This window comes from Crotalus tigris, unplaced genomic scaffold, assembly GCF_016545835.1.
Source record: "Crotalus tigris isolate CLP2741 ecotype Arizona unplaced genomic scaffold, ASM1654583v1 scf7180000017611.44802233496:7321179, whole genome shotgun sequence".
NCBI lineage: Eukaryota > Metazoa > Chordata > Lepidosauria > Squamata > Viperidae > Crotalus > Crotalus tigris.
The window spans coordinates 5,870,250-5,881,711 of NW_024096511.1; the positions used below are offsets into that span (position 1 = coordinate 5,870,250).

At 35.7% G+C, this 11,462-nt stretch overlaps 1 protein-coding gene across 1 annotated transcript; it reads right to left on the reverse strand.

Moving 5' to 3' along the window:
* Nucleotides 1-5,478: 5,478 nt before the first annotated feature.
* On the reverse strand, nt 5,479-11,231 carry CENPW (centromere protein W). The gene is made up of 3 exons (XM_039322653.1): nt 11,033-11,231; nt 7,561-7,674; nt 5,479-6,125 (listed from the first exon to the last, which is right to left on the reverse strand). The coding sequence occupies exons 1-3, from the start codon at nt 11,120-11,122 to the stop codon at nt 6,099-6,101; spliced, it is 231 nt and encodes a 76-aa protein (XP_039178587.1). The 5' UTR covers nt 11,123-11,231; the 3' UTR covers nt 5,479-6,098.
* Between the last annotated feature and the right edge of the window lie 231 nt (nt 11,232-11,462).

Genomic DNA, 11,462 nt, shown 5'->3' on the forward strand with positions numbered 1-11,462 from the left:
AAGTTAAATATATTAGTAGTTAATGTTATCCTTTATAAGAGATGATAGTATCTTGATCATGCAAAGCCATTCTCAGAACAATGACTCAGAAACAACTCAACTGGATTTATTCCCTACAGGGATGGGAAAAACAGTCTGAGCACAAACCTCTTCAAGTTCAAAACAGTAAAACATTTCAACTTTCAAGCTGAGGAAGATACTCTCTTACAAAGTATTTAATGACTTGTTTGTTGTTTTGTTGAGCAAAGAATGTATGCACCACAACGATTATTCTCCTGTTTTCAATAGCTGAGGCAGTAAGGGGGGAAAAGTTTTGCTTTGTTTTATTTTTTCCTTGTGCTGTGAGAGGAGCAGCTGTGAGCACTTTTGGGTACAGTCACTGAAGTTTTTCTTTCCAAGAAAAACATGCAAAATAATATTGCTAAGTGAAGAGATTGTTCATTATGATAATCTCTTCAGTTACCAATATTATTTTGCATGTTATATACTTACCTATAGTCAAATTGGCCAAGAGGTTGATTTGAAAGAAAATTGAGTGCATTTAACAGAATAACAGAGTTGGCAGGGACCTTAGACCTTCTAGCCCAACCGCCTGCTCAGGCAGGAAACTCTACCATTTCAGATAAACCTACCATTTCAGGAAACCCTACCATTTCAGACAAATGGTTGACCAATCTCTTCTTAAAACTTCCAGTGTTGGAGCATTCACAACTTCTGGAGGCAAGTAGTTCCACTAGTTAACTGTTCTAACTGTCAGGAAACTTCTTAGTTCTAGGATGCTTCTTTCCTTGATTAGTTTTCATCCATTGCTTCTTCTCCTGCCTTCAGGTGCTTTGGAGAATAGCTTGACTTTCTCTTCTTTGTGGCAACCCCTGAGATATTGGAACACTGCTATTATGTCAACCCTAGTCCTTCTTTTCATTAAACATATGTTTTTATATAACTGTTCTTTATATTTACTACCTTATTCTGGAAATGTATTTATTCATTAAACTTAGTCCATATCACTCTCACGGCCTTAAACCTAAATTATAAGCTAAAGAATTGCCAAAGAATATTTTGAGATTTTGTCAAGCATGAGCCCCTCAAATAATACATAAAACATACGAACACACATATATAAACAATTACTTCCAAGTTCTTAAGTTTGCAAACTTTAAAATCTCCCTTAGCCAATTTCACTGCAGTTTAGGTAACTGCTAGTTAACATGGACTGTCACTCCTTGGTTTAAAAACAAAGGATCAAGAAATTCAAATGGAGCTCCCATTGTTTGCTATAGCCGAAACACTTCTGAGCTTTGTTCTGACAGCAGAAGGTACACTAGCCCCATTTAAAACTTTGGTCCTTAGAACACAAAATATTGGCTTGTTTTACTGCAATATTAAAACAATACACAATTCTAGTGCTTAGCTTTGAACGTTGGCAGAGAAAAAAAATTCACATCCTTCAGCCAAGAGTAATACATACACAGCTCTAAAACTGTCTGTTTTTTCTTCCCTTGTTCTAATAACATGGGAACTACCCCAAAAATAAGACCTATCCCCAAAATAAGACCTAGTTTGATTTTTAGGGATGGGCCTAATATAAGCCCTATCCCCAAAATAAGCCCTAGTTTGGGGGTGAGGCACACGACTAAAAATCAAACTAGGGCAGGGATGGAGCTTACCATTGCACCCGGGCCTCCCATGTATCGACACTTGCCTCGCCGGCCGAAGGAGCATCTTCATTCTGCAACTGAGAATGGAGCTCAAGCCTGCTTTTCTTAGCTGTTCTCAGCTGCAGAGGCTTTCACAAAGGCCTCTGACTGCGAAATGCAGGCCAGAGCTCCATTCTCAACTGCAGAATGAAGCTGCTCCTTTTGTTGCAGAAGAAATGGGCCAGGCTGTCGGTGCCGCCATCGTGAGATGAGTGAAAAAGACCCCCCCAAAAAATAAGACCTGATGCCTCTTTTGGAGGCAAAAAATAAAGAATAAAAATAAGACCCGGTCTTATTTTCGGGAAAATACGATATTTAAATAAGAAGGTTCATCTTGCCCCTTGAGGACTTTCTGTTATACTAGAAGCATGAGAAAGAGCTCACCTCCCAGACTGCTAACTACTATTAAGGTGGCCTACTTGCCTTAATGTACAAGAGAATACAAAAATGTGTTCAAATCTGAAGGAAGTTAACTAATGATTTTTAATCATGTGAAGAACTGCTGTTTCAAATGTTACCAATTTTGAAAAATGAGATTAATTTAAATGAGTGGCAGAAGGGTCTCAACAAATTTATTTGGGCAGGGAAAAAACCAAGGGTTAAGTTTAAAATTATGCAAGACTTCCGTGAGAGGGGTGGACTTAAGGTACCAAATTTGAAATTATATTATGATGCGGTGGTCTTAACATTAATTAGTGATTGGGTAAATTTGACAAATTCTGAGATACTTTACTTAGAGGGATGGGATTTACTTTATGGGTGGCATGCCTATTTAATATTTAATAAAAAAATAGATTGGGCTTTTAAATCTCATATTTTAAGAATTTCTTTACTTAGGATTTGGAGAAAATATTATAAAAGTGATTTTAAAGTACCATTATGGGCTATACCTTGGCATGCGATAGAAGGAATAAAAAGAGGGGTTAAAATGGATATGGTGTCTTATAGACAGTTACTTAAATGGGATGGACAAAACTGGCAATTAAAATCACGGGAAGAGTTAGCACAAGAAAATTTTACTTATTCTTGGTTCCAATATAGGCAATTATTAGATAGATGGAAGATGGATTGTAAGGTGGGTTTTCTTAGAGAAGATGAAAACCTTATTAAGCAACTGAAGGATCAAAGACAAACCCACATTAAGAGAATTTATGGGGTTTTAGTTGAATTGGACTCAGAAACGGAACTAATTAAAGATTGTATGATTAGATGGGCGCAGAATTTTGGTGAGCCAGTTTCATTGGACACCTGGGAAACTATTTGGGTGAGAAATGTCAAATTTACTCAAGCACAGAACTTAAGGGAGAATTTTTATAAAATGTTTTATAGATGGCACCTTGATCCACAAAAAATGTCTTATATGTATCCTGACGTGCAACCCAAATGTTGGAGATGTGGTTATAAGGAGGCTTCTTATTATCATATTTGGTGGTCATGCAGAGAGATAAAAGCATTTTGGATTAAAATATGGTGGAATATCCAGAGAATTTTTAGAAGGAGGGTAAAATTTACTCCGCAATTATTTTTGTTAGGTATTGTTACAGATTGTGATACAAAGGAGGTTGTATTGATGTTAAACTTGATCACAGCCGCTAGGCTGTTAGTAGGACAATACTGGAAGAAGGAATCTTTGCCTACATTGCAGGAATGGTTTCTTAAAGTAGCTTATCTGGCAGAAATGGCAAAGATTTCGGCTTTCTTAAAGCAACAAACGCAAGAGAAGTTTTTTGCTGTTTGGGATAAATGGATAAAATTTATACAATTTAGATTGGGTATACAAAAATATTATATAGTTTTTTCATAAGTTTTATTTTCATATATATTATAGATAATTTTTTATATATATAAATATAAAGTTTTTAATTTAATTTTTATTTTTATTTTTTAAGCCTATATTCTGCTCTGGGAAGCTCAGGGGGGGGGGAAGGGAGGGGGTTTTTTTTTTTTTTTTTTTTTTGGGAGGGTTGGGGGATGGGTTTTTTTTATTTATTTAATATATGTATTGTTTAGTTTTATTTTTCTGTATATGTTGTCTTTTGTTTTGTATTATTTTTCCTTTTTTGTAAAATTTATAAAACTTTCAATAAAAAAAAGAAAATCAATAAAAAAAAGAAAAAAAAAAAGAACTGCTGTTGTAAATATGAATATGCAAAACATGGAGACTATCAGCAAACAATTACAGAAGATGCAAAACTTCAAAGAACTAAAATCTCCATAAATTAAGGTAAGAGCAATATAAAATAAAGGCAAGTTAAACGAATAAAACAGAGACCTATTAAAGCCTGACTAGACTCTTATCCGGTCTTCAACAATATATTTGGGGTTTTTAAATGTGATATTACAATCTTCAAACATAGATATGATTTAAAGCTTTAATACACAACTTATAATCTTAAGTGTACTGTATATTTCTTTTAAACTTAATTTTTTTCTAAATCTGGCCAAACGAAAAGTGTTACATTGCTTTGTCATAGGGGTGAGGATTATTACTATTCTACTTTACTGCAGAAAAATCAACTGATGAAAGATTGGTTGTTTTCTGAAACTTGTGCTTACACCTAGTCGCTTTTGTAAGTACTCTGCATTAAAACACTTCTACCCTGCTAATATAAACACTATTTCTAGACAATAATCTCTAGAGTGTTAACCAGCCACCGTTGATTATGTTGGATGATTAGAAAATGACACTTCTTAGTGTGAAAAATAGAATATATTTAACACGCTGTCAAAACACAGAAATTTAACTTCTCTCATCAGATCTCATTAACAAGAGGCATGAAAGTTCTGAAGCTGTTCCCTTCCTTCATACTAATCACCCTACATCTGTCAGCAATAAGATATTTTATGACAGTGCTTTAATGTAACATAATAATTCTTTAAGAGGCAGATTTAATGAAGCAGAAATCTACATAAAAGGGAGAATATATGGGATACTTTACTCTATCCCCATCTTATGGTTGCAAAAGGAACAGCCATTTTGAAAGAGATGAGATTTCTAAAAAGAGCACTGACTAAATGAAAATTACATTGGTTGTATTGCTGTCTGTATCAAAGATATTGATCACAGTACTGATTTATAGAATTACCGTATATGCCGGCATATTAGGCGACCCGGCGTATAAGACGACCCCCGTCTTTGTCGCCGAGCTGCATTCCTAGAACGTCGTCTTATACGCCGGAAACTACCAGTATTTCCGGCATATAAGACGACTTGGCGTATAAGACGACCCCCGTCTTTGGCACCGAGTTTAGCGCTTCCGGAAGTCATCTTATACGCCGACATATATGGTAGATTGTATTAGATTTCATCATACAATCATGAAGCAAAACGCGATAATCTGCTTAATTAAAATAGGACTCGGTCCAATGCCTGGTATACCTTTTACTTAACATGAAGTTGTACAAAACAATGTGGATATTTTAAAAGTGAGTGGCTTTCTTTTCCAAAAATAATTTATTTCTGCCTTAACTTCTCCCTTTGAAGGATGTCATGGTGTAGACATTCCAAAAACTGTAAGACTGAAGACAAGTTTCTTTACAATTAGGTATAATATATATATATAAATTGAAGATTCCAGTTATATTTTTCCTGTATAACATTATGCATGTAGAGTAAGATGACAGAAGTGACATTTCTACTAAAAGTGAAAACTGAAAAGAATAAATGTGCTTCATGCTTTTCATTTCCTTTATGAACTCTAACATCAGTAGCTGTTTGATAAAAGAAGAAAAGAAATATATCATTCCTGTCGCATCCAAGGAAATATTACAACTCACAAGATTATTTATCATTTCATTTTATTTTTTTCCTCCAACTTATAACAAAATAGCATGAAAAATTAACGTGAAGAATGCAGTCTATAATAGCTTTATTACTACAAATGGTAATATTTGAAATATTTTTATATTTTGTTTACAATTTTGTGTTTTAAAACTCTGTCTTCCAGTACAAGACTATAAAAATCAAATATTTATTAGCTGAAAGTTTATTTATTTGAAATGTATTTTAGGATCAGAAGTTTAAAGAGGTATAAACAGTACACTACTTACACATTAAAAATATCCTCTGGATAATAAGGTTTTGGTTTTTAAAGGTTTGTAGAAATACATGACAACTATCAGTTAAGTTTACGTTTAAGGTTCTCAGATAAGGCATCTTATATAATCATTACACAAAGAAACAATATTTTATAAATATTTTATAAATATTAAAACTATTTCAGTCACTGATCTTGATTTTACTAACAGGTTTACTAAATTTCATCAAATACTACAATGAATTGAGATTTATTTGTAAGACATTATTTAATGCAAAAAAAATTGAAAATATAAAACACAAATATCTAAACTGCATATGTAAAAGAATCTGTGAATGTCAATGAATTTAAGAACTCCTTTCCTTTAGCCTCGACTCTTCTTTAAAATTATCTGGAAAGAAAAACATATAAATACAAAAGCTTATTATTTCATTTAAAATTAGTCATATATTTAATATGAAATGCTTTAGATGGTTTTCATTTGTTTCTAAATGCCTTTCATCTAAACAGTGTATTATTATAATGGTCACTCTAGTAAAACAGTGATTTTGTACCTACATAAACAAGGTTTTTGTATCAGTTGTGTCTTTTCACGTCAGCAGTGCAAATACAGTTTAGGATTTATCAATACCTAGTGGAAAAGTACTTATGTAGGAGGTCCAGAATGAGGTAAATGTTACATTCCATATTTCTTTGAAAGAGGGAGTGGTGTTGGGTCTTCTAAAGAGAACCGTAACTATTGTGAATATTACTTTACTACAAATTTCCCACTGGATAAAATAGTGGCTATTAGTTTCCTATGTTTCTGGATGATACAGATTACCTGATTCAATTCATTCAAAGTTCAAGTTTGATTTTGGCAATGAAACTGCTAAACTGATTTGCTTTGGGGGTGGGGGAAGAAGAGTTCATTTTATTTAATCTTATGGCAGATTTTTATACTGCCGTCTGGCTGAGTCAATCATTTTGGACAAAGTGAGAGGATGCCCCTTAGTAGTTCTGCTCCTACCTCCTGGTTTGGCCTTAGCAGGCTTCAGCTTGGCTTAGCAGTCATGGGATCCTGCATTTTGTTACTTTTGTTTATATGCTATACAAAGGTATCAAGTGAGACCATCAGGGGCTTGTGGTTGAGTAACATTATATGGTAGAGTTTTATTTCTCCCATTATTAAAGTAAGGCAGTGCAGGTACCAGAGAAGTGTTGGCCAAAAGACAAAACTTGGTAAGACATATGGATTGGTAGCTCACAGATCCGGCTATTAGACAGGTACCTAACATTCTTTGGAGCCACACTCCTTATGAAGGAACAGGTAGATAGCCTCTGTGGTTTCCTCATTATCTTTTAAGGCCTAGATGGCATAGGAGACCATGTCTTTAGTCAGCAATGCCACGTCCAGCAGCCCTGAACTTTTTGGACAGGGATGGCCTGGTCATGGTAACCCACTCTTTAGGAATCTTCCATTTAGATTACCACAAAGTTCTTTCTGTGGGAGTTAAAATATCCTTGTGATGAATATTCCTTTTACCGTATTAATTTAATTATATTTAAGCACACAGAATTATTGTAAAAGACAGTTGCATTTAATCCAATTTGCTGATTTTTCTTTTAGTAATGATACCCTAATTTGAATACACACGTTCTAACATAAATTTATAATATAACTATACAACACTATATAATTCTAACTGTAATAAAGTTTTAACAAAAATCTTCTTTATAAAAGGTAGCTTTATCTGAATACTCCCTTAGACTTTAATACAATTGCAGACAGCTTTAACGTTACAGTATGCAAAGTAAGATTCAAGAAAGAATTTAACGATGATTACCTTTGCGGAAGAGACAACATGTTCATATTTAATTATTTTACTCTTTTCTTCAATAGCTTTGGTCCTGGCTTCCTCTGCTAACCGAAACAGGAACAGCAAGAAGTTCAAATGTACCTTTTAAAGAAAAGTACAAAATTTTAAATCTTCCCAAAAATCTCAAATACATTACAGCAAGCTAACTAATTTATAAAATGATTTATAATGATACCAATTAAAATGTTCTCAAAATAGAATTGCTCGCTTCCTAGCTAAAAGAAAGGGCCTGGGCCAAGGTTACCCACTTGGCTTTGTGTCTGAATCAGACCTAGAACTCAGTCTCCCTACCCCCAACTAACTCTTTCTCCCAATAATCTGCCTTAAAAATGGGATTTAGATCAGGTTAATAATAGAGATAGAATTTCTTATTGCTTTCTTTTCAGGATTTCTTTTTCAGGATTATTACAGAACCAATCTGAACTAGTGGCTAAGATGCTGGCTGTATATATATGTATCATTGCTTCTTAGTGGTCATTAGGAAGCATTTCCTTTCAAGTAAACAATGTACAACAGCATTTTACATTAGTTATAGATAATCCTGATCCAACAGATCCAATTAAATAGATACTATCAGTCTTGTCCCAATCCTTCTGGCCTTTTATGAAATCTTAAAGGTTTTGTCATTAAGCCTGGGGTCCTGATGGAATGGACAAGCCTATTTCTTGGTTGTGTTAACTATGATTATTATTGTTTTTGTTGTGGGATTTTTTTTCTTGCTTGCCTTTTTATTTGTTATTAATAATTTTTGCTATGTTTTTATTCTGTTTTTATTTTATTCAAATTTATTATAATTTTTTTATGTAATTTGTATTTTTAATTGTTAGGCACCTCAAGCCATATACTTAAGATAGGCAGCCATAGAAATTTAATAAACAATTTCCTTTTCTTAGCCAGGTTTCAAAGAGACTGAAATACATAACATACATAAATACATTCACACACCTTCAACCACATATTTATATCTCTACGTATAGAATAAGTAGAGGTATAGAGGTAGAGGTAAAAATATGGAGGCATCCAATTTCAAATCTTCCAGAGTTAACTGCCATTCATTTCCTGAACTTTGAGAGGCATTAATTTAGCCAAGGAACACTAAGGGGATGACATAAAGCAGAGGGTTCAACTTATTCGCCAAAGCACTTGAAGGCAGAACAAGAAGTAATGGATGGAAACTAATCAAGGAGAGAAATAGGGATAAATTTCCTGAGAGTTAGAATAATTAATCAGTGGAACAGCTTGCCTTCAGAAGTTGTGGGTGCTCCATTACTGAAGGTTTTTAAGAAGAGATTGGACAGCCATTTGTCTGAAATGGTATAGGTCTCAAGCTTAACCTGGGGTTTGGACTGGAAGACCTCCAAGGTCCCTTCCATCTCTGTTATTCTGTTAAAAATGTTTTTAAAAAGAGTGAAATCTTCACATTCAGGTAGTCCTCAACCTGTAGTCATTCATTTAGTGATCATTGGAAGTTACAACAGCATCGAAAAAAGTAACCTATGACCGTTTTTCTGGCAGCATCCCCATGGTCACATGATCAAAATTTGAATGCTTGGCAATTGGTCTGTATTTATGATGGCTGCAGTGTCCTGAGGTCACCTTTTACAAACTTCAAGCAAAGTGGGAAGCCAGATTCATTTAACAACCATGTTACTAACTTAACCGCAGTGATTCACTTCACAACTGTGGCAAGAAAGGTTAGAAAATGGGGCAAAACTTACTTAACTGTCTTAATTAGCAAGTGAAACTTTGGGCTAAATTGTGATTGTAAGTCAAGGACTACTTGCATACTGTAAACCAGAAGCCGGCCCACCCCACCTCCGGCAAGGGGGGAAAAGTCATGATACGTTGCGACACGTCACGTGACGCAGCGAGTTTGACACCCTTGCTGTACATAGTCTTGACTTTTAGAAAACAATTTTGATTCATTGTTCCTGTAAAGTCCAAATCTGGTGAATTGCTGCTGTTTAAAAACCAGATTCTTCAGATTGCAGCCAGACAGAATGACTTCTATTTTGTCATCTAAAGTGTTCAACCTGATGTTTCACTAATCATAACCATGCCAAATATTATACAGTACTGAATCAAGACTTTTGTCATTTAATTTAAATAAAAGCACTGCAATCAATAGGATTTACTTCTGAGACTATGAATCATATTATTACATTAGCGAGGATGTTATTTTTATATAAAACCCCCTAATCTTCTAAAGTTCTACATTTCTTTTACGATAGTTTCAGTCGATATCTGATATAAATCAATCTTATGCTCCACATAAACTTATTATTGCAAGCCTGCCCAATTTCTGAACCAAGCTTTGTCAACTATGTATCATAGTACATCAAGCTTTAACCTGTTTGCAACTATATATACACATTAAAGATTATTGGATTTCAGGTGGTTTGCAACTCTTAAGAGAGGTGAGTGACATTTATCAGATCTCTAGAGATGGTGATTAATTTGATTATCCAAAGGTTCTGGAAGAGTGAGTTACTGTAATCATTAGTGCAGGGTTCTTCAAACTTAGCCCTTTTATGACTTGTGGACTTCAACTCCCAGAATTCCTCAGCTAGCGTGCCTAACTGAAGAATTCTGGGAGTTGAAGTTCACAAGTCATAAAAGGGCCAAGTTTGAAGAACCCTGCATTAGTGCAAAAAACAAAATGGATAGCCACATCAGTGTCCAATACTAAACACTGATGCCAAAATCATTATGTCACAATAGAAACACAACTTTCTTCTGCATTGCAGCAACATCCCAGAGTTTATAATATTATGCAAGGCCTAGAAAAAAAATCATTACAAAATTTTCCTTCTATCAAAACGTAGGTTTTGCCATTTAAACTGATTGTCAACAGAATAGGAAAAAAAAATCTAAGTTCTGTGTTCAAAAGCGACCACTTGTAAGAAACTTTATTGGCATGAGAGGACTTGAGAGAAGGGGGGGGGGGCAGAACTGCCTTTTTAAAACAACAATCAAAGAAGCTTCTGACAACTTTTACAGCCTTTAACACTGGTACAGAGGGTTGAGCTCTGACACCTGCAATCCCTGGTTAAGTACTGCTTATCTGGCTAGCATCGCTATAGTGTACAAAGATGATTTACAGAATGCGTTGTCACTACACGCCAGTCACAAGCTTAAACAAAAGGAACCACAAGGAGGGGGAGAAAAAAGGAATTCCCACGTTCAGGCAATGCACTTTCATAAATAAATAAATGGGAAGCGCAGGAAGCAATTTTCCAGTGAGCTTCCCTAAAAGATATCCAACTGGGCCTCTGTGGGAAGCAAGTCGCTGAACTGCCTCTCAAATCCGTCCTATCCCGACACATCCGCTCGCTGCCGTCGCAGAGCAGGACACGGGTGTGCAAAGGTGCTCCGCAAGACTAAGGGGAGGCAGCAGCCACTTCCCTCCTTTCTAGCTTCCTTCCCAATTCTCCCTCACCAGTAAGTCGGTGTTGCCGCCCAAACGGAGCTGGGGCTTGTGCTTCTTCACCAGGTTCTTCAGAGTGCTTCGTGGCACGGTGCGCTTCATCGCGGCTGTGCGGAAACTTTCTTGGAATCAATGTCGGAGTCAAAATTAGCGAGTTTCCGGACAGCTGCTCGCCCCAAAACACTTCCCGAACGAATCAAAGCGCGCTTGCGCCGTATAAGTTCAAATCTGCCGCCGTGCGCCATTACGTCACAGGAGCAGCTGCTGCATCAAACCCGCCTACTTTCTCCTTGGCGTGATTGGTGGAAGGAAATGCCTTTCTGTTTTCTTCATTCAGCGGGGCTATTGAGAGAAGCCGCTGAATCAGTGCGCCCTTCCTCCTGCAGGTATCTTCATTAGTGTCCAGCGCGACGGATAGTTGCTCTCCTCTCCAAATGCACGC

What these genes read in the sequence shown, in the direction of transcription:
- CENPW (XM_039322653.1), bottom strand. Translation starts at nt 11,122, where the DNA reads ATGAAGCGCACCGTGCCACGAAGCACTCTGAAGAACCTGGTGAAGAAG. An exon ending in GCGGCAACACCGACTTACTG is followed by an intron (nt 7,675 to 11,032) that starts GTGAGGGAGAAT and finishes TTTCTTTAAAAG; the next exon opens with GTACATTTGAACTTCTTGCT. An exon ending in ATGTTGTCTCTTCCGCAAAG is followed by an intron (nt 6,126 to 7,560) that starts GTAATCATCGTT and finishes TTTTCTTTCCAG; the next exon opens with ATAATTTTAAAGAAGAGTCG.